The sequence below is a fragment of the Protopterus annectens genome, chromosome 7.part0, assembly GCF_019279795.1.
Source record: "Protopterus annectens isolate FY-2018-M chromosome 7.part0, PAN1.0, whole genome shotgun sequence".
Taxonomy (NCBI): Eukaryota; Metazoa; Chordata; order Ceratodontiformes; family Protopteridae; genus Protopterus; species Protopterus annectens.
Genome location: NC_056739.1, coordinates 1625700134 through 1625718744, shown reverse-complemented (window position 1 = coordinate 1625718744; position 18611 = coordinate 1625700134). Strand labels below are relative to the sequence as shown.

The 18611-nt window shown below is 39.3% G+C and overlaps 1 protein-coding gene across 4 annotated transcripts in view; it reads left to right on the top strand.

The window, feature by feature from the left end:
- PRKCD (protein kinase C delta) overlaps positions 1 to 18611 on the top strand; it is a 2080121-nt gene that overhangs the window by 575807 nt on the left and 1485703 nt on the right. For all 4 annotated transcript variants that reach the window (XM_044078172.1, XM_044078174.1, XM_044078171.1 and 1 more), the window contains exon 4: positions 8289 to 8488. In XM_044078172.1, coding sequence (XP_043934107.1) covers positions 8289 to 8488 — 200 coding nt within the window. The remainder of the gene's footprint in view (positions 1 to 8288; positions 8489 to 18611) is intronic.

Below are 18611 nucleotides of genomic sequence, written 5' to 3'. Positions count from 1 at the left end.
TATGCAAGACTGCATATGAGGAAACTACAGTGGTATCTAAAAAGCCTATGGAGTGAACATTCTCAGGATGTAGAATCAATGATTCCTGTCATACCTTGTCTACAGATAGAGTTCCTATGGTGGGCAGAGGCCTGCCACCAAAACAAGGGACTGCCATTCACTCTACCCCTTTCCGCACAAGACCTAACAACAGACGCATCAGACTATGCATGGGGGGCTCACTTGGCAGGGCAGTGCATTCAGGGCAAATGGAACCCAAATCAAATGCACCTGCATATCATTCACAAGGAAATGTTAGCTGTACAGAATGCTCTGACAGCCTTGAAGGACCATATTCTTCCAGGACAATTATTGGTAAAGACGGAAAACACCACTGTTATGTAGTACATAAACAAGCAGGGGGGAACCCACTCATACCCTCTCTGCAGACTAGCCATGGCTCTGTGGAACATAGCCTTGAGCTACCAAGTGCACCTACTGGCTCAATTCCTGACAGGAAAGCTAAGTACACTGGCAGCCGACCTAAGCAGAAATCTCATGGACCCACACGAGTGGAAATGGAATCAAAGATATTCAACAAGTTGAGAAACAAATGGGGGAGCCCAGAGATGGACCGGTTTGCCTCCCCCCAGAACTACCATTTGGACAAATTCTGCACAAGGACTCCCCATAGACAAGCTTGGAAAGTGGATTCCCTGTCCTTCACCTGGAAAAACCTGTCCGTTTATGCCTTCCCCCTCTGCTTCTCCTCTTCAAGGTACTGCTAAAGATCAAGCGGGGCAAACCAAGGACAATACTGATTGTATCAGACTGGCCACACCAACACTGGTACCCTCTCTTGCGCAGTGTGTCACTGCTGGCATCATGGCACCTGCCTCAGACCCCTGCCCTGCCGCCCCAGCAGGAGGGCCAGATTCTGCACCCACAGCTTCAAACCCTGAACCTGGCAGCCTAGCAAATTACCTGATCTCTGTTACCATCCCTCAGTAAGCAAAGGGAATGGATGTCATTCTGGAGGCAAGGAGGCTTAGTACTAGGAAATCCTATGCTGAAAAATGGAAAAGATTCTGTTCCTGGAGCCAAACTCAGGGGATGGGCACAGCAGCACCCAATTTACCCCATATTCTTCAATACTTAACTGAGATGTGTCACAAAGGCCTTTCCTTTTCCTCCATCAAAATTCATGCCTCAGCCATTTCAGCTCATTACAATTCCTCAGAGGGGCCAAAAACTTAAGACCACCCAGGAGACGCCCTACTCCAGCCTGGGACCTTAACTTTGTATTGTAAAAGCTCACTCTATCTCCCTTTGAGCGAGCTGCAAACGCAGAGTTGAAATTCCTTTTTTGGAAAAAAGCCTTCCTTCTATCCATCACTTCAGCAAAAAGGGTGTCTGAATTACAGGCCCTCATGGCAGTGGAGCCTTTCATCATCTTTCATGCTGACAGGGTGTCCCACAGGACCAATCCCTCCTTCATGCCCAAGGTGGTATGCAGTGTGGCCTTTAATCAGTCCATTCATTTGCCAACCTTCTTTTCTAATCCACAGAATAAAGGGGAACGGATATTGCACTCCTTGGACGTGCACAGACAACTTAGATTTTACTTGGACAGTACTAAGACTCTCAGGAAATCTGAACAGCTGCTGGTTGCATTTGCTGCAGGGGCAGAGGGGAAGGCCATTTCAAAGCAAACCATTTCTAAGTGGAATAGGCCATTGCATTAATTTCTGCTATAAGCACCATGGAAAACCTACCCCACAGGGAATATGACCACATTCAACCAGGGCTGCATCTACCTCTGCCTCTACAGTCTTTCTCAGAGGTGTCCCTACCACGGACATCCTAGAAGCTGCTATCTGGAGTTCTGTACATACCTTCACCAAGCATTACCACTTGCCAATTTTTTCTAAATCCATAGCTGGCTTTGCCACTGCAGTCTTGCAGGGCCTTATAACTGGTCCTAATGCTATCTAATTACCTCCTCCCATCCTTAGCTTTGGGAATCTACCCAAATATGATGACTGCAACAGTGAAACACAAAGAACATAGTAGAGGTGTGTACACTTACCATAAATGTAGATGTTCGAGTGTATTCACTGTTGAAGTCCTGGTTACCCTCACTCCAGCCCCCTGACTTCTATTGACTGTACGTCTATTCTGGTTTGCTATGCTTAAAGCTTTTTGGTGTATTTGCTTTTTTGTTGGAGGTGTAACCTTGTATATAATTGCTTCCCATTATGGGGGCACCTGACATCTAGGGCAAGAAAAACTGATGTAATGGCGTCAGCTGCATGCTTTATACCTCTGACTACCTGACGTCATGGAAGATGAGACAGCAACTGACACAGGACCCAAGACTTTGATAATCAGGCTGGCTGAGGGCTACTGCACACAGATAACCCAAATGTGATGACTGCAACAGTGAATACACTCAAACATCTACATTTATGGTAAGTGTACACAACTGTACTTTTTAATAGGAGCATATTTTGCTATTTAGCATGTTGCTATAAAAAGGCTGCTGTTAAAAAAAAACACTTTTAATATTTGCTAGTAAGTATGGGACAGAGGAGGTCTCTGTTTTGCATTTTCTGTAATACACAGTGATAAGTTTTCAGGTTAGTATAGATGAATGATTGCTAGCTAGAACCATGTACAGTACTGGAATGTTGGTTTATTTTGGAACACTGAACATTTTCTTTTTTTAGGTTGAGGTGAAAGACTAATGATTTTGATTATTGGCTGTTACAATTTACTAAGTTAGTTTCAGGTTTCCACTGTAATCTGAAATGATTACTGAAATTCCAGGCACAGTGTTCTGCTAGTTAATGTCGTGTTCTTTACCATCCCTTTGCAGTTGGAGCATGGTTTTGTTTATCGGAAAACAACCACCTTATATGTGGAATCAACATGTAATTATTTCTGTGAAGAAATGAACAAATTTCCATATTACAACTTTAGAGACAATGAAAGTGCTTGTGTTACATTATGAAGGGTGCTGGTGTGGGTAATGTAAAACCGTGGAAGTTTTCTCTTCCTTATTAAAATAAGGGAGTTGGGAAATCTTGGGATTTCCAGAGGCCATAAACTTAAAGATGACTAGTGAAGGAAGGTGTTTGTAGGAAGAGATGGAGTTGTGAAGAGGATAAAGAGGAAGTGAAAACTGAGATGATCAACCACATAATCCTTTCATGCAGTAAAATAAGTGGAAACCTATACAGTGCTGGGTACATTTAATTAGACCTTTTAGCAGGATAATACATGGAATGTAAAATATGTAGAAGTAGTAGGAAGTAAAATTTTAGCACTAAAATCTAATGAAGCAATGTGTTTGTTACACAGAGCTTTAATACTTTTAATTATCTCTGAAAGATTGCCCAGACAAAACACTTATGGTTGTATAGACTGATAGTGCAACTCTCCACACTTGTTTTTATACTCTGGTCTGCTAATGATTGGCAGTAGATTTTTACGTGCTGGCTTGCCAGGCCTAAGGCACAACCTTCAACAAAGGAACGCCCATTCACACATGTCGACACACAGAAGACGCTCTAACTGAGAATCAAATGGGCAACGTCTAACTGTGAGGCGACAACACTATCGCAGCACCACCACCGCAGTTGTGTGTGTGTGTGTGTGTGTGTGTGTGTGTGTGTGTGTGTGTGTGTGTGTATAATACACATATATGTATGCACACGTGTCCATGTATATGTGTGTGTGTGTGTCTGTCTTAACATTGCAGGGAGTGCAGTTTGTGTAGTTATATGAGGAGCATCAGCAAAATTAAATAGGGATGAAGGCCCAAAGTCAGGTTCAGTCATTATTTACTGGTATTGCCCACTAAGTGCTACAATAAAAATTCTTTGTTAATAATGTTTTTGAAGGATAAAAAAGTCTAGAAATTTGATTATTTGTGTTTAGGGCTCACTCTCTTGTTACAAATCACAACTGTTATGATTTCAGTGGCATACCTACTGATGTTTCTGAATATTTAGGATGTAGTTGCAAGCTCTTGTGTTTGAAATTATTTTTCTGGTTATATTTTGTGTTTAATATTTTGTCTGTTTTTCAATTTGCGTTTGAATGAATGCTGGCATCCCACAATTCCATTGGGGTGGGCAGGATTACATGATTATGCATGCAAATTTTATGTTAATTAGTGTCCAGATTTTTGGCCAGTTGTACCTACTTTTCTTGGGCCTTTGTCCAGATTTTTGATGTTTCCAGGTTGAGAGGTATGTCTGTGACCCTCCTGATTTGGGGAAGGCTTCAACTGTTTCCCTTCTTAGATCCACTTTCCAGGTCACCTGTCACTCCATAAAATGCAGCTATGATCCTACTGATGCCTCTTCTAGGGCTGCTGCTTTTGGTTCTGTGATGAGGCATTATTCTTGGCTATGTCTGCAGGCTTTATCTGATGATATGAAAGCCAAGCTTTTGGATGCCCCTCTGGGTAATAAAAATGTTTTTGGGACAGGTGCTGCTGACCTGTTTAAATCTCTTCAGGATATGGGTAAGGCCTTGCAGGATCTCAAACATATTTTTGTCTCCGCTATTCCTAAATTCCAGAGAGTTGGCAAATCCATCAGTTAAAGCTCATCTTTCAGCAATTTCTACTCGTCTGCCCTTAAATCCACCTTTGGCCTCTCATTTTGAGGTCAAGCAATTTCTTAAAGGCGTCCCTCATATCAGATCTCACAGAAACCCTATTCTTCCTTCTTGAGAGCTCAATTTTTTTCTTGAAAAATTGACTCAGGCTTTTGAACCTGCTAGCTTAACTTTTTTGCAAAATTATGCTTGGAAGACTGTTCTTGTGTTAGCTCTCACTTCAGCTAAGAGAGTGTCTGAATTTCAGGTTTTCATGGCTATTCCTCTTTGTTTATTTTTTTGCAGAGATGGGGTGTCACTTCAGACTAATCCTGTTATGCCTGAGGTGGTTAACGTGTTGCCCCTGAATCAGACTATTCACATCCTTCCTTTTTTCCTTCTCCACTGTCTGTGAGTGAAAACATTCTTCACACCTTGAATCTGCATAGGCAGCTCAAGTATTATTTGGGTAAAATGAAGGCAGTTCATAAGTCTGATCAACTTTTTGTTTCTTTTCATCCAAGGACTTACAAGCAAAATATCTCATCCTATATTTTTAAGGCCATTTCTTTTTATTATTCCTTTTATAGCAAGTGCCTTTCTTCTCTGTAAAAGAACATTCTACTAGGGCAGTTGCCTCCTCTGGTGCTTTTTCTATGGTTTGGACACCAGCCCCATCCTTGAGGTTGCTACTTGGTACTCTGTTCATACTTTCACTAAACATTATAAACTGGATGTTGTTTACAGGGTCAGGGCTATTTTACATGGGTTTTTTATGGCTTTTCTGTCCCGTCCTCCTCCCAGCTTTCTTCTTATCTCTTGTACTCTCCCTTATGTACAGAAACTTCAACAGTAATATGGAAGGACATAGTACAGGTGTTTAAAATCTTACCGTAAGAGTAGATATTCTCTTCTTCATTGATGCAGTATTTGGTCCCTTCCTCCTTCTCTGCTATTTTCACTTTTCACTAACAACCTACATACTGCCACCATACAAGCATCTCTTATACAGTACGCAGACGACTCAACTCTCATCTGCTTTGCCCCCACTCTACCAGAACTACAACAAATCACACAGGAATCATTCTCTTCTGTAGAAAGCTGGCTATCCGATGCTCAGCTCCTACTCAACCCAATTAAGTCAAAACTTCTCCTGTTCCAACCTTCCAAAGCCACCCAAACACCCCCCCCCCACTTCAACATTCTTGCCAAAGACAATACCATCATCTCTCTATCAGAACACACAAAATTGCTCGGTGTGGAAATAGACAACAAACCTAGATTTGACACCCACATATTTCTCACAATAAAAAAGTTCACAAGAAACTTGGTGCATTATATCGAAGCCGCCAATTCCTAACCAAGGCGGATAGAATCTCCATAGCCAATTTCCAGCTAATCTCCACCCTACTCTATGCATCCTCCATACTTACCAACCTTAGACAGACAGACCTACACAAGCTGGATGCTTGTTGCAACAAAATAGCTAAATTTTCTGCTGGTACCTCCTACCGCAGCCATCATTGTATCTCCCTTAAAGAACTAAACTGGCTAGAACTCCCACAACTCCTTCACTTTAATCAACTCACCCTCGCTCATAAACTTAACCACCCCCTTATCATGCCTTCCCTTCAAACCCTTCTCCAACCCTATCACCCCACTAGGCCCCTAAGATCAAGCAACAAAAATCAACTCACTGTTATCAAACCCAAAAACTTAGCAGGGGAAGCCGTATTTTCATGTACCATATCTAAATGTTGGAACAATCTTCCACCCTCTATAACTACTCTACCTTCTAGCAGCCTTTTCAAGACTGCACTCAAATTCCACTTAAATTTCCACTGGCTTTGTCCTTGTTCTAATCCAGACTAACACCCCCCATTACCCCCCCCCCACACCTAGACTCTTAACCCAACTATACTACTGCCACTACTAACCACAGTCAGAAATAGCTAGTTGTCTTTACATACTTTAACATCTGGTCTGACAATTTTGTTACTAATATTATAAACAAGAAACTATCTTAACTTGCAACATTTACTGTATATACTGTTGATAATCAATATATTGTTATTGTATTAAAGCCAACAACCTGTAATGTTGTTTACTATTGCTGCAACTTTGTATCTCTATTTATCATGTACATGATGTGGAGCTTTTCTCCGTGGGCATCCGCTGAAAAAAGGACTTGTGTCCAGTCAGAATTACCCGGTAAACAAATGTAAATAAAAATTCCCCCTGTTTCCAAGCTCTTGTCCTTGTGCTTTTGTTGCCCTACTGAGCGAAGGGTCCTTCCTTCCTTTCTGTTCTAGATGTACATGTTCTCCTTTGTCCCTGAAGCATTTTTTTCCCTCATGGGGCAATTCAGTTCTGTGTGTTTGCATCCTTACATCACATTTTAAGCCCTACAGCTTATGTGAGTATACATGTTATGTACAGTGTCTGTAAAACCTAAAAGCTTTGGTATACTGGCCGGACATTGGGCTATCCTTGACAGGAGATCCCTTATGTACAGAATACTCTATCAGTGAAGAGAAAGACATACTGTTATGGTAAGATTTTACACAACTGTACTTTCACTTACACATTTCTATTTTATCATGTGGTATTTCTACTGTGTTTTCTTAAGAATTTGTCACTTGAAAAAAGAAAATAACACACAGCAACTTTGTGCGTATATATACATATGTATATATATATATATATATATATATATAGGACTTGTACTAAAGAATGAATACTGTTATAGTAGTCACCACCTCATAGAGCTACTGTTTTGATAAGTATTAATTTTTTTTGATCCTGAAGTTCAGATGCTGATGAAAGGCATCTTGAAACTAATTTGGACTACTTTGTATTAATGTGTTCTTGGTCCTTTTGATTAGGCATACATGGTCCTGTTTCTAACAAACCTACACACAAGTTGCCTCTTTTTTTTTTCCAGAGCTTAAATTAAGAATTATTCTCTATTTCAATATTATCAGTATTGTTACGAAGATATGTTGCACTTAGAATTGTGCCATTTGCTTAACCTTTGTAGGCACATCATTGGTTTTATTTGCTATGGCAGAAAGTGTATTTATACAACAGTGTTAAATATCAGTTGTGTGATGGATTCCTTTCACAACTGCAGAGCCCGAAATTGAAGATCCTGAAAGTTCTGGAAATAAACTGGGATTCAAACAAAAAATGTGGAATTTCAAAACTCTGTTAGACATTTAAAGATCTGCATTCTACACCACATACCCTTACTGCTGTAGCTATGAAATCTCTTTTCCTCAAATTGCACGGAACCCCTACACTCTCATTTGAGATCTCTGTTCCTCAGAGTATGGAGAATGCTATGGAATACTGTAGCCTGAAACATAAAATATGTAGCCTTACTTTTACACATATAATTCTACTTTTCATAGGAATAGAGTTACAGTCTTCAGACTTCAGATTCCTAGAGTTACAGTCTTCAGACTTCAGATTCCTATCTATGATTACCATAGATTACAGAAGTGTATGGCTCACAGTATCATTTTTGTTCTCCAACGAGATAAATCTAATCAGAGTTTGCAAAAGTGTGTAATTTCAGCCAAGTTATTTAACAACTAATAATAGCATAGTGTGTAGTGCAAAAACACTGTTTCTTAGATTTAACTGGGGCATGAAACTAATCAGATTATTTATATGCCTAATTATTTCTGTTTTTCTAGATCGAGGGAAAACACTGGTGCAGAAGAAACCAACAATGTATCCACAGTGGAATATCGCTTTTGATGCCCACATTTATGAGGGTCGTGTGATCCATATCATCCTGATGAAGTCTGCTGAGGAACCCATCTCTGATGTAACTGTGGGGGTGTCTGTTTTGGCAGAGCGATGTAAGAAGGGAAACAGTAAAGCAGATTTCTGGGTAAGGACTTTCCAGTTTTTATTTTTATTTTTTTTATCTACTTTTTGTTCTTCCATGCCTGGCAGCCACCTGCACCTCCATTTACAATATTCCCTTCTGAAAGAGATCCTGGTAGAACCATCATCTGGGCAGACATCCAAACGATCATTACTCAATTCCTAATTAAAAATGGGTGCAGCACAGGTAAGTCACATCTGCAAGTATCTGACATAGACCCACATGCAGTCCTTAGTAGCAAACAATTCCCATTAGGTCCTCCAGTCACTAGCAGGGAAGATTAACGGCATATGTACCGCTGAGACAAGAGTGTATCCTCTGTCTTTCAGAGAGATGATTGTAGTCCCTGCCCGATCACACCAAGAGCCTGAATATCCTTACTTCAAAGAGCTAGTAAATGCCTTCTTTTCCCTGCAGTTCTGTGTAGCTGTTCATCTAATGCTTTTAGAATATTGTCATTTAATTACAGTATTCACGTTATAACTTTGATTTTAAAGTTTTGATTTGCTGCGTTTATTGCAGGAGGAATTGTTTCTTTGGAATTCTGATGTTGTAACTACCAATATGTTTATTAGAAGTATTCATAATATTTAGTACACTGTCATTCAGGACTAGGGTTGATAGCCAGCGCATTGTATACAAGCGTGTACAGACTGTGCCAGTGCCTAGTTCATTCCCACTTCCATCAGCAGCTCAGCAGTTGTTCTACCGTGCTGTGTTGCATGACAAGTCATACTTCTCAACCTCCAAGTGTAAGAAATCTAGACTAAGCCCAAAGTAATGGGGGGGGGGGCAAAGGCCCAAAATCAAGGGCAGATTTTAAAATAGCACTCTGACAAACATAGTTGATAACAGGTTTTGTGTTAGTGCATATTTTCTGAAGTATATGAAGTCTGAAACTCAAATGTATGTCATTATTTTGTGACTTCAGTTGTCAATGATTTGCAAGAAAATCATAAAATTTTATGAGGAGTAGACCAAAATATGAGGCAAATTTTGACATTATGCGAAAATCTGGACAGTTGAGCTTTATGATAAACGTGCAGTACAGCACAGTAGAGGACACCTATGTATTAAATTCTACTTTTACACAATTTAGTATGTAGGTTTCCGTTGCTGTGCTGTGCTCTGCAATCATGCATGGTTGTGATTCATATCACAGTTATGCATAATGATGGAGCTAAGGCCATTACAATAATATGGTAGTGAGGAGATTGGCAGTTTATCAGCATCACTGCAAAGGGGGGTAAGAACAGTATGGTTATGATAGAAGTTTGTCTGCACCTCAAGAGATTCCATTGCTGGAAGTTTTTTTTTTTTTTTTTTTGTGCTGTACAAAAGGGGTTTTTGGTTTTCTTTTGTAACAGTGTTATGTTTCTCAGCTATTTATGCTGAGTAATATATCAAAAAAAAGGTGATTGCTGCAACCCCAAGCATAGCACTATTTGCTGTTATGCAGCTACAGTCACATACACCACCTCAGTAGGACCAGCTCAGGAACAAATACTGTTACATTTGTTGACCATATACAATCATAGAATTACACATGTGATTTGTGAGTGGAATATAGTATGTATACAATGGGACAAGACTGCTTACAAGATCTTGTCCCATTGTGTACAGATCTTTTTGAATCACACAGGGTTTTGTTGCACCTTTGTACTGCTTACTAGCCATGGTATGCAGTTGTTTGCAAACAGTGTTCTAAAATTCATGTTGAAGTTTTCCTTTAATGTCACATTTGCATTTTATCTATTTTAAACCTCACTGACTTTTTATAGATTGTTTCCTCTCCAGGTATATATCGAGTGCTTTAGAGCTACCTCTCTCTTTATTAAAAGCATAGTCTTTACAAAATTTGTATACAGAGAACAGCAAAATAGATTCTCTTGTAAAGACTTCATTTTCCCCAGCCTATACCAGACAGGGAGGTACGGACATTAAGCAGTATTCTATAAGTTATTTACAGTCCGAATGTACCCAGATAATAACCATGTTTCTTCTCACAAACCCTGATAAACTTATCTGTTACTGAGAACCTCACAGACTAGATTTCTAAATCTGCCTGAACATACATTGTTGGTCAAGGGAAATAACACCTCTACCTGTGTGTTCATCACGTAGAAGTAAACTTGCTGACAAAGTTGTGTGTAAAAAAACATATGAATAGTTGCACTCAACTCTGCATTTTTTTTTATCTGTAAGACCAGTTTATGTGTAAACATTCTAGAGTTTTGTAATAATCAAAAATACCGTACTGCATTAGCCAGCTTTGTGATGCAAAGTGATATCACCTGGTTGCTGTAGACACATCAGGGCTGAGGGGAGAGATGGGAGGATATATACCTAACGAAAAGACAAACTTGTAAAAGCTTCCAAACTGTAATGATAAAATAAAATAAACTGCTGGCTCGTAGTTCATCCACAAAACAATTTATTCAAAACAGTGCAGTAAGCGCTTTCGTCTTACTCTAGCAAGTAAAACTTCCTCAGACAAGGAATAAATTAATTATCTAGCCTATATATACATAATTAATCATCACATGATGTTAACACACAATTCAAATTCTAAAAGGTATACTGACCCTATTGCATTGAATACATTGTATTAAAACCAATAAATTAGCATAGTAATGAATTAAAACTTATTAAATACTCTTAGAAGAAAGTGGAATTGGTTAAAACAAATATGTTGAATAAACATCATAAGTAATGTGAATATATGAATAAATAAATATATGTAAATAATCATAAATAATTTAATTTCTACAAAGCATTTTCTGAATATTTTAAAATGTTAAAACTTATAACTAGTCATAACACTTAACATGATGTTGCTGTATTAATCTCTGAATACTCTTTCATTTTAATATACAAGCTAGTGAGCTCTTATCATTTAAGCCTGGTGAATTATAGGCATTTAATCTAATTTGCCACATGAGTTCGGAAAATTCCAATAATAAACCCAATGGACCCCCCTGGGATTATGTTGTACTTGATCTATAATTCTAAAAGTAAAACTATGATAGGGGTGTTCCTGAATATGCTTACCTAAAGCATTCTCTGTTTTTACTCTCCTGAGTCCTGATACTATACAGATGTTTGTATAACCTGTCCTTGAATTTACAATCCGTTTTGCCTACATAAAAACAAGGACAGAGATAAGTTTTAACATTTTAAAATTTGTCAGAACAAATAATTTGGAGTACATGACTAAATTTGGATTGCTTGCCTATAAATCACAAAATGTGTATACTATAACCTTAGTATGCTTTGTTAATGAAGTGAAAGACAGTATCTGGCTGTGGGCAGTAGACTTGTCTAACATGGTGACTCAAGTGCAGAGTTTTATGAAACAAAATGTCAGAGAAAATAAAACTTGTATTAATTTAGTTTTTCATTAATATGTATATCCACAAATTATTTGACCCCAAGAAGTTGCTAAGTTAGTCTCCGAGTAAATGATGACTAAACAATTATTACCTTTTTTAAAACATTGATGATCTCTGAATTAGAAAAAAATAAATGTCTGGCCTTTTCAGCTGTTGAAGAGTTATCTTGGTAAGTAGGATATAGCATCCCCTCGTGGACCTCAGTTCAGCTTACACCACAGTGGTGAAAGTAATCTCACAATAAACCAACTCTGTTGTTTAGAGAAGACATCAGAGAAATCCAGCTGACCAGTATGAATGGTGGGAAGAACAGAAATGCTGTGAAGCTGAGTATTGTTTTTAAGTTTTACAGCCTTGTTTCTTCTAGCAACTAGATTTTTGCTATTCAGTTGATTATTTTACCAGTACCTACTTAGTCTGATTATCAGAAAATAGTTTAATATTTCTCATTTAACCATCTTTCTCAGGGGGAATCACCAGTTGGGAGATAGCCAATGTCTTTCTTTTGTTCAGACAGATGTTATGCATGACAACTACAGCAGAAATACTTTCACAAAGTTTGTATGCGACATGACCACACAAAATGAGTTGTGAACTTTGTAAGAAGCTCAAGCTATCTAGCAGAAGCAGGATAAATAAAATGCTGGTGGGTTGTCAGTGTTTAAAGAAACGCTTTGTTTTATAGCAGTAATCCCCCAGATGGCACAGTAGCAAGGCCTGCCCAACAATTTTCTAAACTGATGAATAAACATGTTGATTTTTTTCATCCACATGAATATTCATCCAGGATTGTCAGCATGCGGAAAGCAGTGCAGACTTGTTAGTTTACTAAAGACACACAGGCCACAATACTTATGTTTTCGGCAACCTCTATGTACATAATGAATCCCAAAAACCTCCTTCTTCTTTCGGCTGCTCCCGTTAGGGGTCGCCACAGCAGATCATCTGTTTCCATTTCTTCCTGTCCTCTGCATCTTGCTCTGTCACACCAACCACCTGCATGTCCTCTCACCACATACATAAACCTTATCTTAGGCCTTCCTCTTTTCCTGTTACCTGGCAGCTTCATCCTTAGCATCTTTTTCCCCACCATACTCTGCATCCCTCCTCAGCACATGTTCAAACTAATGTAATCTTGCCTCTCTGGCTTTGTCTCTAAACCTTCCAACCTGGGTTGACCCTCTAATATACTTATTCCTAATCCTGTCCACCTTCATCACACCCAGTGCAAATCTTAACATTTTTAACTCTGCCACGTCCAGCTCTCACTCCTGCCTTTTTGTCAGTGCCACTGTCTCCAACCCATATAACATAGCTGGTCTCACTACCCTCTTGCAGACCTTCCCTTTCACTCTTACTGATACTTGTCTGTCACAAATCCCTCCTGACACTCTTCTCCACTCACTCCATCCTGCCTGTACTGTCTTCTTCACCTCTCTTAAACACTCACCATTACTCTGAACTGTTGATCCCAAGTATTTAAACTCATCCACCTTCACCACCACTACTCCCTGCATCCTCACCGTTCCTCTATCCTCCCTCTCATTCACACACACATATTCTTTCTTTGTCCTGCTGACCTTCATTCCTCTTCTCTCTAGAGCATATCTCCACCTCTCCAGGGTCACCTCCACCTGTTCCCTACTCTCACTACAGATCACAGTGTCATCTGCAAACATCATAGTCCACCGAGACTCCTGTCTGATCTCGTCTTTCAACCTGTCCATCACCACTGCAAATAAGAAAGGGCACAGAGCTTATATTTGATGCAATCCCACCTCCACCTTAAATGCATCCGTCACTCCCACTGCAGACCTCACCACTGTCACACTACCCTCGTACATATCCTGTACCACTCTTACATACTTCTCTGACACTCCTGACTTCCTCATACAATACCACAACTCCTCTCTAGGCACCCTGTCATATGCTTTCTCTAAGTCCACAACGACACATGCAACTCCTTCTGACCTTCTCTGTACTTCTCCATCAACACTCTCAGAGCAAACATCGCATCTGTAATGCTCTTTCTTGGCATGAAAACATACTGCTGATCACTAATCATCACGTCCCTTCTTAACCTAGCTTCCACTACTCTTTCCAATAACTTCATGCTGTGACTGATCAGTTTAATCCCTCTGTAGTTACTACAGCTCTGCACATCACCCTTATTCTTAAAAATCGGTACCAAAACACTTTTTCTCCATTCCTCAGGCACCCTTCACTTTCCAAGGTTTTATTAAACAATCTAGTTAAAAACTCCTCTGCCATCTCACCTAAACATTTCCATGCTTCCACAGGTATGTCATCTGGACCAACAGCCTTTCCATTCTTCATCCTCTTCATAGCTATCCTTATTTCCTCCTTGCTAATCCACTGCACTTCATGATTCACTATCCACACATCATCCAACCTTCTCTCCCTCTCATTCTCTTCATTCATCAGCCCCTCAAAGTACTCTTTCCATCTGCTCAACATGCTCTCCTCGCTTGTGAGTATGTTTCCCTCATTATCCTTTATCACCCTTACCTGATGCACATCTTTACTAGCTCGGTCCCTCTGTCTAGCCAATTGGTACAGGTCCTTTTCTCCCTCCTTTGTGTCCAACCTTTCATACAACTCTTCGTATGCCTTATCCTTAGCCTTCGCCACCACTCTCTCTGCCATGCACCTCATCTCCTTATACTCCTGTCTACTTTCTTCATCTCTCTGACAATCCCACTTCTTCTTCACCAACCTCTTTCTCTGTATAAGCCACAATGTAAAATTTAATGCTGACATACAACCAGTATGTTTTCTTCAAGAAACTTCATCAAATGTTTGTATTTAACATATAATGTTGTCTTAGTATTTGTTTTGATATTTGTTTTAACAAATCATGGTCATAATGTTTAGGAATTTTAAATGAGAATGATTTTAGAATGTTCAGTGTGAGTTTAAGCCAGCAGAATGTCTAGTTTAACTTTACATCTATTTGGTCAATCAACAAAGGTTTAATTGCACTAATTAAGTTATTGGCAAGATTGTAGTGCAACATTCATAGTTATCTGATGAAGTTTCCCAACAAAAGCATACTGGTTGTATGTCAACATTAAATTTTACATTGTGGTTGCTGGTGCTGTGTCTGTGTGAATAAACACTGTGGTTTGCAGTGGAAACAGCTATCCGAGTGCTTTTTGGGATTTATTGGTTACTGTTTGGGCACTTTTCTTCCTTTGTACTGGTTTTAACCTCTATGTACATCCCAGCATGAGTTGAGTATTGTATGCACTGTTGGAAGTGAGTGAAAACTATTAAAGGAAAAAATAATTATATATAATATATAAACCGGTATATATGCATACACAAACACTGCATGAAAATAATAATGGAAGTCTTTGTTTTCTTTATTACTGTTATATGTAGTCATCACTTTTTTAAATAGCTGTTATTAACAAAGATGTTTTAAAAGTAAATAAAGGTACAAGGAGCAAGGTGCTTTCTTACTGCAGAGGACCAAGTCCCTACTGTTTACCTTTCCTGTCAGTTTTTCCTTAGCCAATGATCATTGACAAAAATCTGCAATTATGTAGTCATGGGAATCCCTACAAGACTGTGGTAGTCGAAACTGCATTTCATGTAACATATAGAACAGAATGGAAGAAAAACATGGAATACTGCAGCGGAGATCTTGCATAGCCTTTCAGAAACTGGTCATTGCCTTGTGTTGTTCAGTGTTATACACTTATTTCTTAGCACTCAGACTTAATTTAACTTGACCATGTCAGCGGCCATAGAACTGGGGGGACATGGCCTTGGTGATCCAAGCTGAAGACAGTAGCTTTCACTGGCTCATGTGTGGCAGCAAGCACAACCAGCGGAGAGAAAAGACCACCAGCTCAGTGACATGGGGGCTGGCATAGCCACTAGGGCACTTGACCAAAAAACTCTGGAGAAACACGTACACAAATCTGGGGAGTGGCATAAGCATAATGAACTGGAAAGACTTGCTACTGAAATAGTTTGGCAAACCATTAAACAAAAATTGCAGTCATTAAGCCATTATTTTGTTAACTTTTCCTAAAGGTTCAAAGTTTACTCCCTAAAAATAAAAAAAAATAATAAAACCAAGCACTTTGTGAACAAGAAAAGCAAATCTTATATGAAATAAAGATCACATTAAAATGCTGGATGTAAGGCTAAGTATGGATATGAAAATAGCTGTCAAGCAAGAAAAGAGCATGGAGATGAATTTAATAATGAAATGTGCCGATAAGCAAAAGAAGCTTTTTGCAGGTTCAGAAGTGCTGCTAATTCTAAGTATAATACTTAATTCTTGCAATTTTTTGAGGAACAAATGTTGCAGTACAGACTAATTGTACACTGCCCAACAGTCATAGTAACATAAGCAGTGTTTTACTATACTGAGCAGTATAGCCGCATGAAACTGTAACTGTGAACTCACTGATTGCATTAATAGAATTATAATTCTTGGTACTCCCAAGAAGTAAAATGTCACAAAACACACAGGAATTTAAGGTGCATAGTTCCTAAACCATAACACAACCAGAGCCACTTCCCCCAAACGAATAGCATAAAAAAATGGAACATAAAATATTAACCCTTTTGCATACAGTAAAAAAAAAATCACTGTCTCAGGAACACTGACAACTCACATGCACAGGGGGTGATTTCACCATGTGTCAATCAACAAGCAATGTATGCACAATGTCACAGGCAAATCTGTATGCCATGTCAGTTATGCATTATTTGAATACTACATCACAACCTCTGGGCATGTCAGTCACTCTGACCACACCCATTTCTCCGTAAAATAGCCAGGTGGTTACTATTGTAAAACAAAGCCTGCAACCTACCACAGATAGGCATGCAGAACCTTTGTTTTGCCATTAAAGAATGAAGCAAAGACACTGAAGCAAATGAAGACTCATAATCCATTAAAAGACAAAGAGAGAGAGAAAAGCAAGGTAATTGTGGTTTACTTAATTGGTAAAGATGCTTACCTGGGCCTCAGACCTTAAAATGTGTTGTCTTGCACTAATTGATTGATTGATTCAGTGCCTTTCAGTCACATTGTTCAAGCTGAACCCTCTTCCCTATAAAGAGCTTTGTAAGCACATCTTAATGTCTGTCTGATTTATAGCATTTTGTATAGCTCATAAACTTGTCCTGTTGTATACACAGGTAATAGTTTGTGCTAATGAAAAGATGTAACACTTGTGGAGCCTGGAGAGTTCCTTTAGCAAGAATTTGATTTAAAAACATTCCTTTTTCTTTGCCTCCTCTGCTCCTACCAGCTATCTGTCTGCTTGCCACTTCTTTGCCAATTTGTTCTTAACTGGGTGAAAGTCAGATGTAGTCAGACCTTCATACAGGTAGCCACAGAGAGATGCTTATTGGGTGCACTAACATGCCTTTTTCATGCCACATAAGCTATCCAGGGGTGGGCATACTATGGGTGCAGTATGAGGCTGTCAGTTCTACAACTGATACAACCTGCTAGGCAACTCTTCACCCTCTTTGAGCAGATGGCTTCTGCTAGGGCCATGGTCTGTAGCAAAGATGCATTAGTGGAGAATTGTCTCTGCAGTATGTGTCATGAATACCTTTTCCCCCAAGAGAAGGGAGAAAACATTGCTTCTTCACTTGTCTTCCTCCCCTGGGTTGCTGATCAGTTCAGTCTGGGTTGACTGGGTCATAGCCTGGGCACCCTTCCCTGTGCAAGGTTTTTATTTAAAATATTATATCATGACCAGCTTTTCTGTATTGGGAGCATGGTGGACAGAGGAAAGACTAGTTAGTCATGTAGCTATAATCCTTGTGTAAGAATAGCATTTGTCACAGTAGCCATACAGATAGGATCTAGGAAATATAGGTTATACCTGTGTAATTACCTTTACTAGGTTAGCAACCACTACCACATAAGTGAGACTTCAAGTTCAGCCTCAGTTCTTAACATAGGGTTCTGAAAAAAGCAGTAAGGGTATGACAGATGGTTAAAGGACTAGTAAAATAATGAACTTTCAAACCCTGCCTTTTTTAGTCTTGTAACTGGATTAATGTTTAACAAGAGTAGATAGTGACTTTGTCATGGCTGTTCTGAATATTGTCGGTACTGGCATTGTTGCAGTGAACCAAATAAATGACCACCGTCCTTATACAGTGAACCTTGCTGTCAGGAGATAGGCTAAACTTACACTTTTGAATGCTTTATTGTAACTTGCATGTTTTATTTCCCTTGAACTGAGCCATCTGGTGATGCAGAGTGCATCCATTTTTAGCATGTCTTGCATAGATGGATGTGTATGCCCCATTTTATGTCCTGCAGTGTCACTTTTTCATTCTCTTTGACCCATACCTTGCTGGCACTTACAGGTCTAAGTTTTCCTTTGGAAAGAAAGTGAATGTGTATCCGTATTTCTTGGTAATTCACCTCATGGAATGTTAGGAAAAGTGTGCATAATAGTGGCAACAGTGCTACTATACCTTTCAGACTCCGTGCATAATATAACTTTGTCTATTCGTTTGTTTGCCATTTCAAGACTTCAGAAACTGGGTCTGTTAGAGCTCACTCTACAAAGGCCAGATTCCAAGCCTTTTACCTGTTAATACTTGAACAGCAGTTTTGTTGGCCTAGAGGAATCTAAGGATGTCTTTGTGCAAGCTACTTGCACATAAACAGAAAAGGTAAACAGGTTTTGGCTACTCTCATTCCAGAGTGACAGATTGTGTGA